This window comes from Mustela lutreola, chromosome X, assembly GCF_030435805.1.
Source record: "Mustela lutreola isolate mMusLut2 chromosome X, mMusLut2.pri, whole genome shotgun sequence".
Lineage (NCBI taxonomy): Eukaryota > Metazoa > Chordata > Mammalia > Carnivora > Mustelidae > Mustela > Mustela lutreola.
Genome location: NC_081308.1, coordinates 36,673,075 through 36,687,147, shown reverse-complemented (window position 1 = coordinate 36,687,147; position 14,073 = coordinate 36,673,075). Strand labels below are relative to the sequence as shown.

The following is a 14,073-nucleotide window of genomic DNA, read 5'->3' as shown; positions in this document are numbered from 1 at the left end:
ATGAGATGATCATTTGGAGGTTTTTTCCTTTTACCTATTAACATAGTGAATGACTTTGAAAGATTTCCTAACGATAAACCCCTTCTGCATCTCTCAGATAAACCTAGCTTATTCATTGTTTTAGTTTCAAAGTTACATTGCCTCATAAAATCATGTGGAGAGCCGTCTCCCTTCATGAGTTCTCTGAAAGACTTTGTAGAATATTGGAATGACTTGTACCTTTAAAAAGTTTGGTAGAACTTGCCTATAAAACTATCGAGGCCTGATGTTTTGGTTTTCATTTTTTTTTTTTTTTAGAAAAGACTTTTTTTTAAGGAAGCTCTACACCCAATGTGGGGCTTGAACTCATGATCCTGAGATCAAAAGTTGTATGCTCTACCATCTGAGCCAGCCAGGAACCCCAGGAAAGACTCTTTTTTTTTAAACTGCTTCAAATTTTTTAACAATCATAAGGTTATTCAGGCTTTCTATATCTTGAGTAAATTGAAAAATTAAATTTTTTAATGCACTCTGATGATCACTCTCTTTTAATGGGCAAGGGTAGTCCATTAATATTTATTATGATGAGTCTGTCATCTTTTTTATTTATACTTATCGCATTTTTAATGGATTTTCTTATTCATTTTTTTTGTTCTATTTTTTCCCCCTGGGAGTTTAGAATTTCAGCACTCTACTTAGATCTTTTAGGTGGTTACCTTGAATTTTTATCATGTGTAATTAACATTATGTTTACTAGAGGGAAATAGTATCTTAACCCCACTCCCAAAGACATAGGAACACTAAATCTGATCACACTTTTGTCTTACACATTATTTTGCCCAGCATTTTGCTCTGTCCTGTTTTAAATTCACAAATTTGCAATTACTAACATGACTGTTTTTGTTTGGATTTACATAAATGGTTATGGTTTTATATACTCCCCACTCCTTCTCTCTTATGTTATTTCTAGTATAGTTTACATACAAGTGTTTGGTATATTAGTTTCAGATATAAACTTACCATTCCTTCTCAAATTACAGACCATCCTTTGGGGAGCATTTTCCTTCTTCCTAAAGTACATCCTTAGAAGTTCCTTTAGTTCTAGTCTCCTGTTGATAAACTCCCTCAGGTGGTATTTATCTGTAAATATTTTATTTCATCCTCAATCTTGAAGATTACTTTTGCTGGGAGCACAGTCTTAGGTTGATGGTTACCGTTTTATTTTGGCATCCATTGTTTGACATTGGAAAGTCTGATGTCACTACAATTGTCCTTGAATTATAAGTGATCTCTCCTTTCTCTCTTGGTGTTCTAAGAACTTTGTCTTTAGAGGGGGAAAAGATCTTTGCCTTTAGATGTTCTGTAGTTTCACTATTTTCCAACATGGTTTTCTCTTTATTTATCCTCTTTAGGATGCATTATTCTTCCTGGACCTGCATAATCATGTTTTCATCACTTCAGTAAAGTTTACAACCATTATTTCTTCAAATATTGCCTCCTCTCCATTCTCTGTATTCTCTCCTTTTGAACTCCACTAGACGTGTGTTAGACATTCCCTCCATATCTCTTAATTTTTTTTTCCTATTTTCTTTATTTCTTGTCTCTTGTTTTCCCTGTCTCATTTCCCTGTCCTGCATTCTAGGTAATATATTTGGTTATATCTTCCAGTTCACTGACATTCTCTTCAGCCATATCTGAATTCCTGTTCAACTCCTCCATTCACTGGTTTCTTTTTTTTTTTTTAATATTTTATTTACTTATTTATTTTTTTTAAAGATTTTATTTATTTATTTGACAGACAGAGATCACAAGTAGGCAGAGAAGCAGGCAGAGAGAGAGGAGGAAGCAGGCTCCCTGCCTGATGCGGGGCTCAATCCCAGGACCCTGGGATCATGACCTGAGCTGAAGGCAGAGGCTTTAACCCACTGAGCCACCCAGGCACCCCCATTCACTGGTTTCTATCACCAGTTATAGTTTTCTTTTCCAGAAGTACTAGTAATTTGTTCTTAGTTTTATTTTCAAATCTATCTGTTCACATCTGATAATCTCGTGTTGTGTGCTTATCCTTGCAATTAGGTCCTTTATTTTTTTTCTATTATTTAACATGTGGCTATTTTATATTCTGTATCTGATCATTCTAGTAACTGTCTTCCTTGACAATCTAAATCTGTTTTTTCTCTTTCTGATGACTTTGCCTTATTGTATGTTTGGTGACCTTTGTGAGCTCATTGTTTGTTCTAACTGATGAAAGTCCGGTGGGCCTAGACTGGGTACACTTTGTTTGTTCCCTCTTCTACTAACTACCATGGAGTGCAACCAATCTGGATCTTGCCTCCCCCCAGATTCCTGGGCTCAGTTTTTGTCACTTGCCGTTGGCCCAAGGCTCAGAATCTGGCTAGCAGGTACTGCTGCTGTGGCATCCACCCTTTCCACTGTTTCATTCCACCCTTCCTTCATCACCACTCTGGATCCAGCTCACGGGTCCTTATGTGCAGCTGATGGTGGGGGATGGAAGTCGGCAGTGCTCTTAGGAATTTGTACTCCTTAGCGGCAACCCCATCGGGACCCCTCTCACTCTTGAGAGCTTTTTCTATATCTTGACTTAATAAACTTCTATCGCTTTATTTACCCCCTCCAAAAAAGGAATTTGTATTCCTTTTGTGAAACTAGTAACACTTCAATAGGTATGCCCTAGATGGGATACAGGTGTAAGAAAGTCTTCTAGTGACTAACCAGCCACACTAGGAAGCAAAAGTCCACAGATTTTTATTTTATTATGTTAATTTTCAAACACAAGTAGAGAGAATAGTGCAGTGAGTTCAAGTAGAAAAAAGTGGAAAGAAGAGTGCAGCGATCACCTGCATACCCATAAGCCACTAGAATCACTGTTACGTCACAACCACACCAATGTCATCTGTACTTCCCCTACTGTCCACCCCTAGGGAATATTTTGAAGCAAATCTCAGGGGTCTTATTTTCTTTATGTGCATTTAGTGTGTACCTCTAAAAGATGCTGTGAGCTTTTCATAACGATGCCAGGTCAGTATATAAACATGTGCACAATTTATAAATAAGGAAGTAAAATTTCACATAACTCCCTATTTAGGCATTGGTTTTTGGGCTCTCTTTCCAATTGAAGTATGAGAGGACCCTGAAATGCCTACCAAATTATTATAAAATGATTGTGTTTTGTCTAATGTAAGTTGAGTGTTATACAGGAATTATCACAATTCTCTGCATCATATTTGGTAGATGATGATGATGATGAAAATGGTAGGAGGGACGCCTGGGTGGCTCAGTTGCTTAAGTGGCTGCCTTTGGCTCAGGTCATGATCCCAGCATCCTGGGATAGAGTCCCATATCGGGCTACTTGTTCGGTGGGAACCTGCTTCTCCCTCTGCCTCTGCCTGCCTCTCTGCCTACTTGTGATGATATCTCTCTCTCTCTCTCTCCCCCCGCCCCGACAAATAAATAAATAAAATCTTTAAAAAAAAAAAAGAAAGAAAGAAAAGAAAATGGTAGGAAATGATAACAGACACTTCAGTGATACTTTACCATATGCCACGAACACTCCTGATCCTTCTACGTGTATTAAACTAACTTAATCCTCAAGGCAATCATATGAAATAGATACTGTTTTCATCTCCATTTTGTAAATATTGAAAACTGAGATATGGAATATTTTGGTACTCTACCCAAGATCTTAAAGCTGGTATGGGATGTAGCTGAGATTTGCCCCAGACAGGCTAGATCTAGAAACTGTCATTTTAAACCATGATACATAGTGCCTCTCTCAGAGAAATAAGCAGATTTCCACAGCCATCTTTCAAAAGTGTGTCTTCCGTAAGTAGATCTATCCGTTTTGGTGAGTTTACTAAATGAGCCAAATCTGTACCTGTTTCTGAAACATTGGCCTTCAATAGTTAGATTAATTTTTTAATTACTTATATTGCTGTCTTTGGACATTATTATAAATGTTACATACATCATTTCATGTTTGTAACTGCATCATTTCTTTAGGTACACTTCACGTCGGTGATGAAATTCGAGAAATTAACGGCATCAGTGTGGCTAACCAAACAGTGGAACAGCTGCAGAAAATGCTCGTGAGTTTCTTTGTCTTTTTTCCAAGATTGACTTTCAGTTTGTTAGCTTGCTTTATAAGGCATGAATAAGTGGTATTCTCTTGTAATCAGAGTATTTTTCTGGTCCCACTGTTTGTTGGACTTGACTTTCTACAACATTCATAAGAACTGACAACTGGGAAAATGTTTATATGCAACAGAGCTTGGAATCCTCTTGCCCATCGAGCAGCGTGGGCTTTGACGGTCTCCTTGCCTCCTCAATCTCGTTTCTTACTGAACAAATGTGTAAAGATAACCTTTCCAATTGTGCGTATATGCGAACTCATTTCTCCCCACCCTCCATTCTGCTGACATCAGCAATGTCAGAAGCCTTGTTCTGTTCAGCTGAGTCATAGCCTGCTGTATTGGATTTCTCTGCAGCACAGAGGGAAGGAAAAACATAGTAGACCTGGCTATTTTTGACCGCGCATAGCCAAAATCTGTGTTCACAATTGGCCTTTTATTAAAAAAGCAGAATGACGGTCCCTGACCTATGTTCACTGTCGTACTGAACAGAGGCAGAAGTCTTGGACCTCTGGTCCTGAGCCATCTTCCTGCCACAGTGTAGTGGCCTCACACATTATGAATATCTCTTAAGTGTGAAATAAGCACACAAACTCACTATAGCAAAAACCGTACGGCCAGCATTATGAAAGAAAAAGCAAATTCAATGGAGTACACCATCATCATGTAGCAGACCAAATACCGTCTTTGTGTAATTACTTATTCTGTCATCTGGCTCAGTTCATACTTACTTTCGAAAAGCACTTAGAAGTTTCTGTGTGTCTATGAAAAGGGAACCGAGGGGGGTCTGTTCCACTGCTGCCGCCCGAACAAGGCAGTCAGCCTTGACTTCAAAGGGTGTCTCCCGTGAGCAGCCCCTACCCTCTAACTCCATTTCATTTAAAAGGCCCTTGCGTGCTCAGCTGGCTTACATTAATCCCCCCCCCATTTCAAGTGGTTTCTCACATGTCTTTGTGTGCAACATTTGTGTGTTAAGCAAGCTCTCCTTTCTTCCCCCTCCAGCGGGAAATGCGGGGGAGTATCACCTTCAAGATAGTGCCAAGTTACCGCACTCAGTCATCGTCCTGTGAGGTAATGGCTCCAGCGCGACCCCCCGCCCCGTCCCACCGCCCCCGCCACCCCTGTCTCCTCTGGGTTCTTAACTAACTGTCTGCTGATGGCTGAATGTTTTGGCTTTCTGGGAAATTGTTTCTGCCTGTGCTGTTGATCACTGCACACCAATTTTACAACAAAGATAACGGAACAGAGTAGGTTCCATTCACCTACTCGGCCCTGCTTCCATGGGGAACTCCTCAGCACTTTAACTGTCTGCAGGCTGGAAGGGCAGCCAAATCTCGAGGAGCTCCAAGTAATGACAGAAGGCTTAATAACAAATGGAGTCTCTGAGGAAAAAAAGAAAGATAATTGCAATAATATTTCCAGGAAGTACATTCACTTCCCTTATTAAGAAATCACACAGATAGTTCTTCTTTCCAAGAATTTGAGAAGTGATCTATTTCTGTTAAGACCGAGGTGTTTAAAAAAAAAATAAAAAAAACTGTGACAAGTCCCTGGACAGATGTTAAGTCCATGAGGAGTTGATAACTGACTTTCCGAGAGGAGTAGAGGCTTTTGTGACCTTCTGTGAAATCGTTTCAATTTGGAACACTTGGTGATTCATAAGCAAGTAAGTTTTCTAGGATAATACAACCCCAAGGTTCCTTTCTCACGGTAGGTGTATCATATAGAAATTGTAGCTCTGCGACCTATATTATCCAGTTTCGTGTCGGTCATGAAATGAGATTCCAAAATCTATTCTTTTTGTATTTGGAAATACAGGCTGGCATGAAGGGTCTGTCACCCTTCAGTCATTGCACACTCAGCTCGAGCATAATTATTTGAAGCTGATCCTTTACATTGCATCTCCCAAGTCTGTGTACTTCGGTAGGAAGAACATATTTCCTACAGATGATTTTCAAGACTGACAAGTAACTTATTGGAACTCATCTAGAAAATTGAATTCGTACCCAGAAGTTGAGGGAGAAATTGCAGTGCCTCTTCCAGACCCTAGTAAGGCTTCGATCTCCCAAGCAAACTCAGAGGCTTTGCTTTCCGAACCTATCAAAGATATGTCTAAGAATTTGTAGTTTGGTCAAGGATATTTTTTAGTGCATTGTGACAGTTGGGGTTTCTGTTCTATCAGGTTTTGAGCTCCTCTTGGTGGCTTTTTATGGAACTTCAGTGAATACTGTATTTCAAAAGAAAACAGAGAGCTACTTCTGCTCCAGGATTCATAGTTTTGTAATTTGTAACCTAGAACACAAATCTTCCAGGGAAGAGAGAATGTCACACACACCTCTCATGTGAGGCATTCCAATATTCTGACATCGTAGGTGGTCCTCATACCATTTGTCAGCATTGAAGACATTTAATGAATACGATTGACTTGTGTTTTCTTAGCTAACTAAGGGATATTGTTAGTTATTAAGATACAAGTTTCTCCTGTGTTTTTTAAGTGGTGGAACTAGTTTTAGGGTGGGACCAGTATTATACATACAAATTCTACACTTGAGTCAGAAGAACCCCCCCTTACCTTCTTTACTTCTGAATAGTAGGAAAAATGATACTCTCCTCCTAGCCCTACCCCCACCCTGTTTGACACTCTGGTGCCCTGGCAGGATTCAAGCCTGTGGTTGGACTCTTCCCAGCTAGGGCAGTACTTCCTAAAGAAGGGCTCTCTGGCCACCCGCATCAGTATTCCCCGGGCAAAAGAGGGGAGACCCTGCCCTCACACTGGTCCCGCTGACTTGCTTCCCTAGGGGTGGCACCTAGAAACCAATCTGCTCGTGAGCATTCAAGAATGCTCGTCTAAGGGAGCCCGTTACTCAAAAAGCTAACAAGCTCCAGAAGTTTTCTGTATATCTTCTAGAAAAAACAAATGTCTTTTGAGCAGACATGTATATCTCAAAGGTTTCAGAGAACTCCACTAAACCAGAAATGGTACAGTGCATATTTTCTTCCTCTCTTTATGCTTGTCATTAAAGCTGATTTGGACAATAAGGGAATGGAGCCCAGAGAGGACTGTGACTGAGTACGACAGATCTAGGGAGAGTGGCTGTGCCTCCTCGGACTTTTGCCAGAAGTGTAATATTTTTAGAGGCTCGAGGTTATTGTTGGTTTTTTTTTAAGATTTTATTTATTTATTTGACAGAGAGAGATCACAAGTAGGCAGAGAGTCAGGCAGAGAGAGAGGGGGAAGCAGGCTTCCTGCCAAGCAGAGGGTCTGATGCAGGGCTCGATCTCAGGACCCTGAGATCATGACCTGAGCTGAAGGCAGAGGCTTAACCCACTGAGCCACCCAGGTGCGCCATGAGATTATTGTTTTAATCAGTCTCCTAAAATGATCTAAAGAATAAAGGTTTCTTCTCTTGTGGATGTCTATCTTTTACCCTCATTAGTAATATTTGTCCTGGAAAGACTCCAAGGTGATTACAACATGAGAAGTTTTTTTTGGGTGGGGAGGAGTTAGATTTGTTTTACTTCAAATGAGTCATTCAGTAATTTTTGACACTGAGGTACCTAAAAACTATTAAGTACTTTTCAACCTAATTTTGAATAAAAAATTAGGCAGTTGAGATCTTCAGCACAATAAGTGTACAGTAATATTTCATTTTACAGTCCAAAAGGATTTTAATTGGATTTTATTGGATTTTAATATCAATTCCCTTTTCCGGGTCTCACTTAAAGTCAGCCAAGGTTCTAGAGTATTGGAGACAGGAGAGAAATTATTAACGAATGACACAGTCATCGCATACAATATGTGAATCTTCCAACTGCAAAAAATTTTTCATACTTCTGTGAAATCATGCACGTAAGTCAGTATAGCACCTTTACAGCTAAAAAAAAAAGAAAAGAAAAGAAAAGAAAAAACCTCAGAGGAAACGGCTGTCCGATTGTGGTTGTAACTGTGAATGTGAATATCTCTGTGTCTGTGCCAGTGTTCTGTGTTAATGAACCTTGTGTCTTATTTCAGAGAGATTCCCCCTCCACTTCCAGGCAGTCCCCAGCTAATGGTCATAGCAGCACTAACAATTCTGTTTCGGTAAGAACTCTAGCTCCACACAGCAAAGTGTGACAATTCTGTTGGTGCCACCTGCCATGAGTGTTATAGTTACATGTGTTCAGTGGAAAATATTGTCTTCTGCCGATATACAAGGCTACTACAGCTACAATGCAGTTTACTCCTGGAAAATCTTTTCAACATTTTCTTCTCGTGAAAAATCCCTTTAATTAGTTAAATTGGAAGAACTGGAGTTCAAGATCGCTTTGGTCATGCTCAAAATATTTCTGGGTCACCCCACGGGCGCCTCTCTGACTTTGCTCAGACTTACTTACCCAAAGAATATCCTAAATGGCAATTTATTGAAATTTCTAAATTTATTTTAATTGGAGAAAGATGAAGAAACTTAAGGATTTTGCAGAGTAGGCATCTGGGTATTCTCGGGCTTTGTAGTTGTCTATTCTGAGTGATATCAGCAACCTGTTTTAGTTTCCGCTATCTACGTTACGAATTGGTGTGCCCTCTGTTATTGTGGTCCGTGCACATATTTTTGTGAATTATAAGCCTTGCCTGGATATGAAAAGCAAAAGGAACTGGCTTCCAACTGCACTTAAGCCACGCTGTTATCACATCTTTAACACAAAGTACTTGATATTTTGACTTGAACTTGGAATTTGACTATTTTTTTTTTCAGAACTATTCATTTTGGAATATGAAAAGAATTGTTTTTCATTTACCTAAACGGAAGCACTTAAGGTGCAAGCGTCTGATCTTTCAGGGTAACAAAATCTTAAGTTGCTGATATTGCTGTTGAACTGTACTGCGAGTTTTACTAAATGCAGCAGTATCGCTCATTTGCTGTCCACATGCCCTTTAAAAACACATCAACTGTCTTCAGTCGATAAAATTGTCAATAATTTAGAGATCATCTCAAACAGAATGATATCATTAAGAGAAATTATAGGAGAAAATTCCTAACGACCTTTGTTTTTAACTTCCAAATAGGCTACCAATGGAATTCGTTCTAATAGTTTAAACATGTAATACTTTAAAGATGGTCAAAATCCATATAGCCATGGAATTCCTCAAAACCTAAACAATTGCAGTGACTAAGTTGAAAAGGGCAACGGCTCTTTTACGTTTGGGGTTTTCTTTTTGTTTTTAATAGGGCTGTTTCACTCATAGTGGCTTTTGTGTTGAAGATGCTGAGTTGTTTCTTAAGAACATATTTTCTCTCTTGCTTAAACTTACCTGCTTCCCTCAGCTTGCTGCTAAGTGGCCTGGGTTTGATTTTTTTTCGATAACTCAACATTTCTGAGAAATGGAATAATGTTTGTGATCTCTTTACAACTGAAATCTAGCTCATTTTTTAACCATATTGTAACAGAACACACAAATTACCTTGTACTCTTGAAAAGTAAATGAAAATTTTTCTCCTGGGTTGGCTTTATTCTACAGGACTTGCCATCAACTACCCAACCAAAAGGACGACAGGTGAATAGATATCCTCTATAGAAACTTCTCTAAACTGAGCTGCGAATAGCCAATCCTTTATTAACCCTTTCCATCCCATAATGTCTGCATTTTGGACCATAACATTTAAGCATTGAGAGCTTGTACCATTTCATTTTAACACATTACACGTGACTAATTTTCTATAAGGATTTTTTTCCTCATATCTTTGTAGCTGTTATGGTTATTGTAATTTCAACCTGATAACCTTGTGTTAATGGTTTAAGAATTCAGCCTTTTGGGGTGGGGGGGTGGTCTTACAGGCCTGCCTCTGGAGTTGGGAAAAAAATTGTTAAGGGTCACAAAACTCCTAGAATTCTAAGAATGACTAAAGCATATGTGCTGACGACCATGTTTAATCAGTAATTTTCTGAAATTTTAAGGCTTTTTCTTAATTTGTACTTGCTTGTGGGTATCTAAAAGCCATTTACGATGAAAGCTCACCACATCCTGGCTTTGCATCCCAGTATGCCTCTGTTGGGTCACCTGGGGAAAGTGACGCGCTGCCTGTCACCAGCAGGCAGCTTCCGGTGTGCCACCCACTCTAAGAGTATGCATTTCAGATGCAGAGGCAGAGACCTAGTAATTTTACAGGCTGCATTTCTGACAAGGAAACTTGAACAGAATAATCACACAGTAGTTCCAAAGCCTTCAGGTTGGTTTTACAGTGACCGAAACATTAATACTCAAATTTAATTTCAAGAGATAGAATTTTATGGGGAATTTTCTTGGAATTTGGCATCCAAGTTCAAGTGTACGTAAATTGGCACCTGACAGAACTCCCCCATAGTTTGTTCTTAAGACCACATAAGTGATGCAACATTAGATATCCATCACCTTATTTAAAGCATTTAGAAATACAGTGGTTCGTACAATGCTGCTGTATGATAACCCCTTGTCATTTTTCTTCTCTAAGAAGAGGAAAATACAGATACAAAGCCAAAATCTTTCTTGAAAGCTCAGTAACACGATTAATTTTTTAAATGCTTTAAAAGCACTTTACATTTCAGTTTATCAGCGGCGTGTAGCCACACCACTGGCTGTCCTGTAGGCAGTTTACAGCAAGATACCAACACACAGTGCTTGCTGCTTTTGTGTCACGTGCTGCTTTGAGGTTAAAACCTGCCCTGAATGTCTGTGTATCTGGTGTAAAGGCTGCCACGTGATCGTGACAGATAACGTGCCCATAACATCAGCTAAATACATGCAGATTTAAAATGGAAAGCATACCTCTCTATAATTAGAAAACTAGTCTGTTACAGTAAAAGCAGAAGCTAAGTCTTGATCTTTACTAAACAATTAAGAACAGCAGAGGCTTGAACCTGTACACACCAGAGGCCGCCCATTCGTTTGTAGTGGTAGCAGTTCGGTGTCCTATCTCCATGCCTCATTTGGCTTCACCATCTAGTGTCTTGTTCGTATTGTAAGTGTTAGTGTGTGGTTATTATGTTAGAGCTGTTTCCTTTCACATCGCCTTGGCAGCCCTTCTCACAAACTCCTGTTTTATAGATCTATGTAAGAGCACAATTTGAATACGATCCAGCAAAGGATGACCTCATCCCCTGCAAAGAAGCTGGCATTCGATTCAGAGTTGGTGACATTATCCAGATTATTAGTAAGGACGATCACAACTGGTGGCAGGGTAAACTGGAAAACTCCAAAAATGGAACCGCGGGTCTCATTCCTTCTCCTGAACTTCAGGAATGGTATGTTTTTGTTGTTCTGTTTTGTTTTACAATAAGAACAAAGCCCCGACCATCCGTTTGTCAACCTGCTGTTTTATGGTGTAAAACCTGCTTGTTCCGCTAGCCAAACAAAGTTCAGATGGTTCATCCAAGAACTCTAAATCCTCAGCATCTAGCAAATTCCTGCTTGGAGTCAGGTCTTGGCTTTACATAAAAGGAGAGGAAAGTCTAGAGGGAGGCTGAGTGGCTAGCCTCGGGTCGCAGGACGCAGTCCCCTCCTGGCCCCTTAGCAGAGCCCCCCCATTCCCACATGCTGCGTCAGTCCTTTTAGAACTGCAATTTGTTTTGTTTTAAAGATTTTATTTGAGACAGAGTGAGAGAGAGAGAGAGCACAAGCAGGGGAGAGGTGCAGAGGGAGAGGGAGAGGGAGAAGCAGACTTCCCACTGAGCAGGGAGCCTAATGCGGGACTCGATCCAGGACCCTGGGATCATGACCTGAGCTGAAGGCAGAGGCTTAACCCACTGAGCCTCCCAGGCGCCCCTTCAATGCCACTTTTAACTGAGAGGAAAGGAGTCCCAAATTACTATGTATTTTAGTAAAATCTATTTCTGCCACTGTTACTGTTCGCTTACTTAAGCTGTGTTTTGAAAGATGCTGGTGATTTTGCCTCCGTCAGTACTTTAGCAATAGATGAGAAATCTAGCAAAGAGATCACTTTCTATCTGAGTTTTGTTTCATGTGATCAAAAATAGCCACCATTAGGCAATGGGGCAGTTGGTCCCCAAATCCTGGAAGCTAGCTAAAAGACCCCAGAGGTACCTGAGTCCACAGACACTGAGAACTATTTTCTCACTAAAGAGATTTCTCAGTTAATTTCCTTTGCGTGATTGCCTCCATCACTATCCCATGTTTCCAGAAATATTCTTACGTTTAGATGTTGGAGTGGATAAGAATTTCACGTGCCATCGTTTTCCACGGGGACGCGCAGGCGCCTCCAGAGGAAGCGGCAGACAGCCTTCCAACTCACGGCCCCATCTTCAAGGGACAGTCCAAGCTTTGGCAGGACGGAAGTGATTTCTGAGTCACCTTCATGATGATGTTATTATGTCATTAGTGACATTTACGTCTTACAAAATGTGGTCTAGCCTCCTGCCATATGAACATTTTTTTAAAAAGAATTATGTGGATTCCAGACCTCTTCTCCCTAGTCAGATCATGTGTAGAAATCCTGTTTCACGGACACCTAGAACACCCGACTCCTCTGGAAGAATGCTGAGAAATGGCAGTGGAAAAGCAGATTTGCTCCCTGTCTCCTATCATGAGGACTAGGTTATCTGAATCAATCCTCCTGCTGAAAAAGAAAGAAAAAAAGAAAGAAAGAAAGAAAGAAAGAAAGAAAGAAAGAAAGAAAGAAAAGTGCTGCAGAAGTATGTTTTTGAAAATTACCTTAAAAGCATTATTTAGCCAAAAAGGCATCGGGCAACTCAGTGACGAGTTTTTATATGAAAGCCATTAATCACAGTGATAGAAAATAGAGCAGTGAATTGGCCCATATTGCCAAGAAGAAACGTCTGTTACTGAAAACTCTTCTGCCAGAGAACCAAGGTTAAGACCTAATGCCTGTACAAGCAGGGGTTCTGTTAGGAGACCTGCTCCCCCATTGTCAGGCCCGCAGAGGCTCTGCCCTCAGGTTAAAAGCAAGCAGAGAAGTGTGCCCTTGCTGCCCTCCAACGTCTGGGGACTGGAGAGAAGGCTGCCTTGTCACTGAGCAAAGCCGAAGACATGAATAATAGGAAAACAAAATTTCCCTGAAAAAATCGTGGCCGCTAGTTCGCCTTGAATAGCTCTGTGCCCAGACAGACATCGTCGGGGACGGCCGGGGGTTTCCAACCTTACACTCGATTTGAGGCCTCATTTTTTACTAATAGTAGTTCCCTATATCTGTTAGGACTTCCCTATATCTGTTACGGACAAAAAGAAAGTCTCTGGTGGAGAACACTTAATGCTAGGCCTCATCCTAGAGCCCTTCCTCACCACCACCACCCCCAACATAAACTTTTACTAGGGCAGTGACCAACAAGTCAGAAAAAAAAAAAAAAAAAAAACCCACAGTCGCAGAAGAAAACAATTAGGACCTGCCTACCAGACCCAACAGAGGCCCTGCTGAAATGACAGGCAGCGGAAACAAAGCCACTCCAAGTGATACAGGAGAATCAGGAGGCAGGGTTTTTAAACAACTGTGCCTATATTTTAAAATCAATAATCTTGAAAAATATCTTTAGAGAACAGGGAAACTCTCAACGGCATGGCAGATTTGAAGAAGAACCAGAAGGAACTGCCAAGGACAAAACACGTAGTAACCAAACCTCAATGGCGACACACCTTTTAGAAAGGCTAAAATTTTTCCAAAGTTTTCACCAACAGGTAAACAGATGAACAAATGATGGAGTGAACTACTGACACCCACAATCTGGATAGGACTCAAAATCATTCTGCTGAGTTTCCAGGCAGAAGAGAGAGAGAGAAAATATACTGCATGATTCTATTTATATGAAATTCCAGAAAACTATACTGACATCGGTTGGCCTGGGGATCCAGAGGAGAGAGGGAAGAACATACACGAACAGCAGAAGTGACCAAACTGTATACTTCAAACATGTTCAACTTATGAAAAAAACAAACTCAGTAAAGGTACAAAAACTGAAGAGG

The 14,073-nt window shown here is 40.3% G+C and overlaps 1 protein-coding gene across 13 annotated transcripts in view; it reads left to right on the top strand.

Annotated features, from left to right (window-relative positions):
* Positions 1-14,073, top strand: part of CASK (calcium/calmodulin dependent serine protein kinase) — a 358,718-nt gene that overhangs the window by 322,824 nt on the left and 21,821 nt on the right. For 6 of the 13 annotated variants that reach the window (XM_059158566.1, XM_059158569.1, XM_059158565.1 and 3 more), the window contains 5 exons: positions 4,000-4,085; positions 5,130-5,198; positions 8,140-8,208; positions 9,625-9,660; positions 11,188-11,384. In XM_059158566.1, the coding sequence (XP_059014549.1) occupies positions 4,000-4,085; positions 5,130-5,198; positions 8,140-8,208; positions 9,625-9,660; positions 11,188-11,384 (457 nt within the window). The remainder of the gene's footprint in view (positions 1-3,999; positions 4,086-5,129; positions 5,199-8,139; positions 8,209-9,624; positions 9,661-11,187; positions 11,385-14,073) is intronic. The other 7 variants (XM_059158574.1, XM_059158572.1, XM_059158575.1 and 4 more) reach the window with 3 other exon arrangements.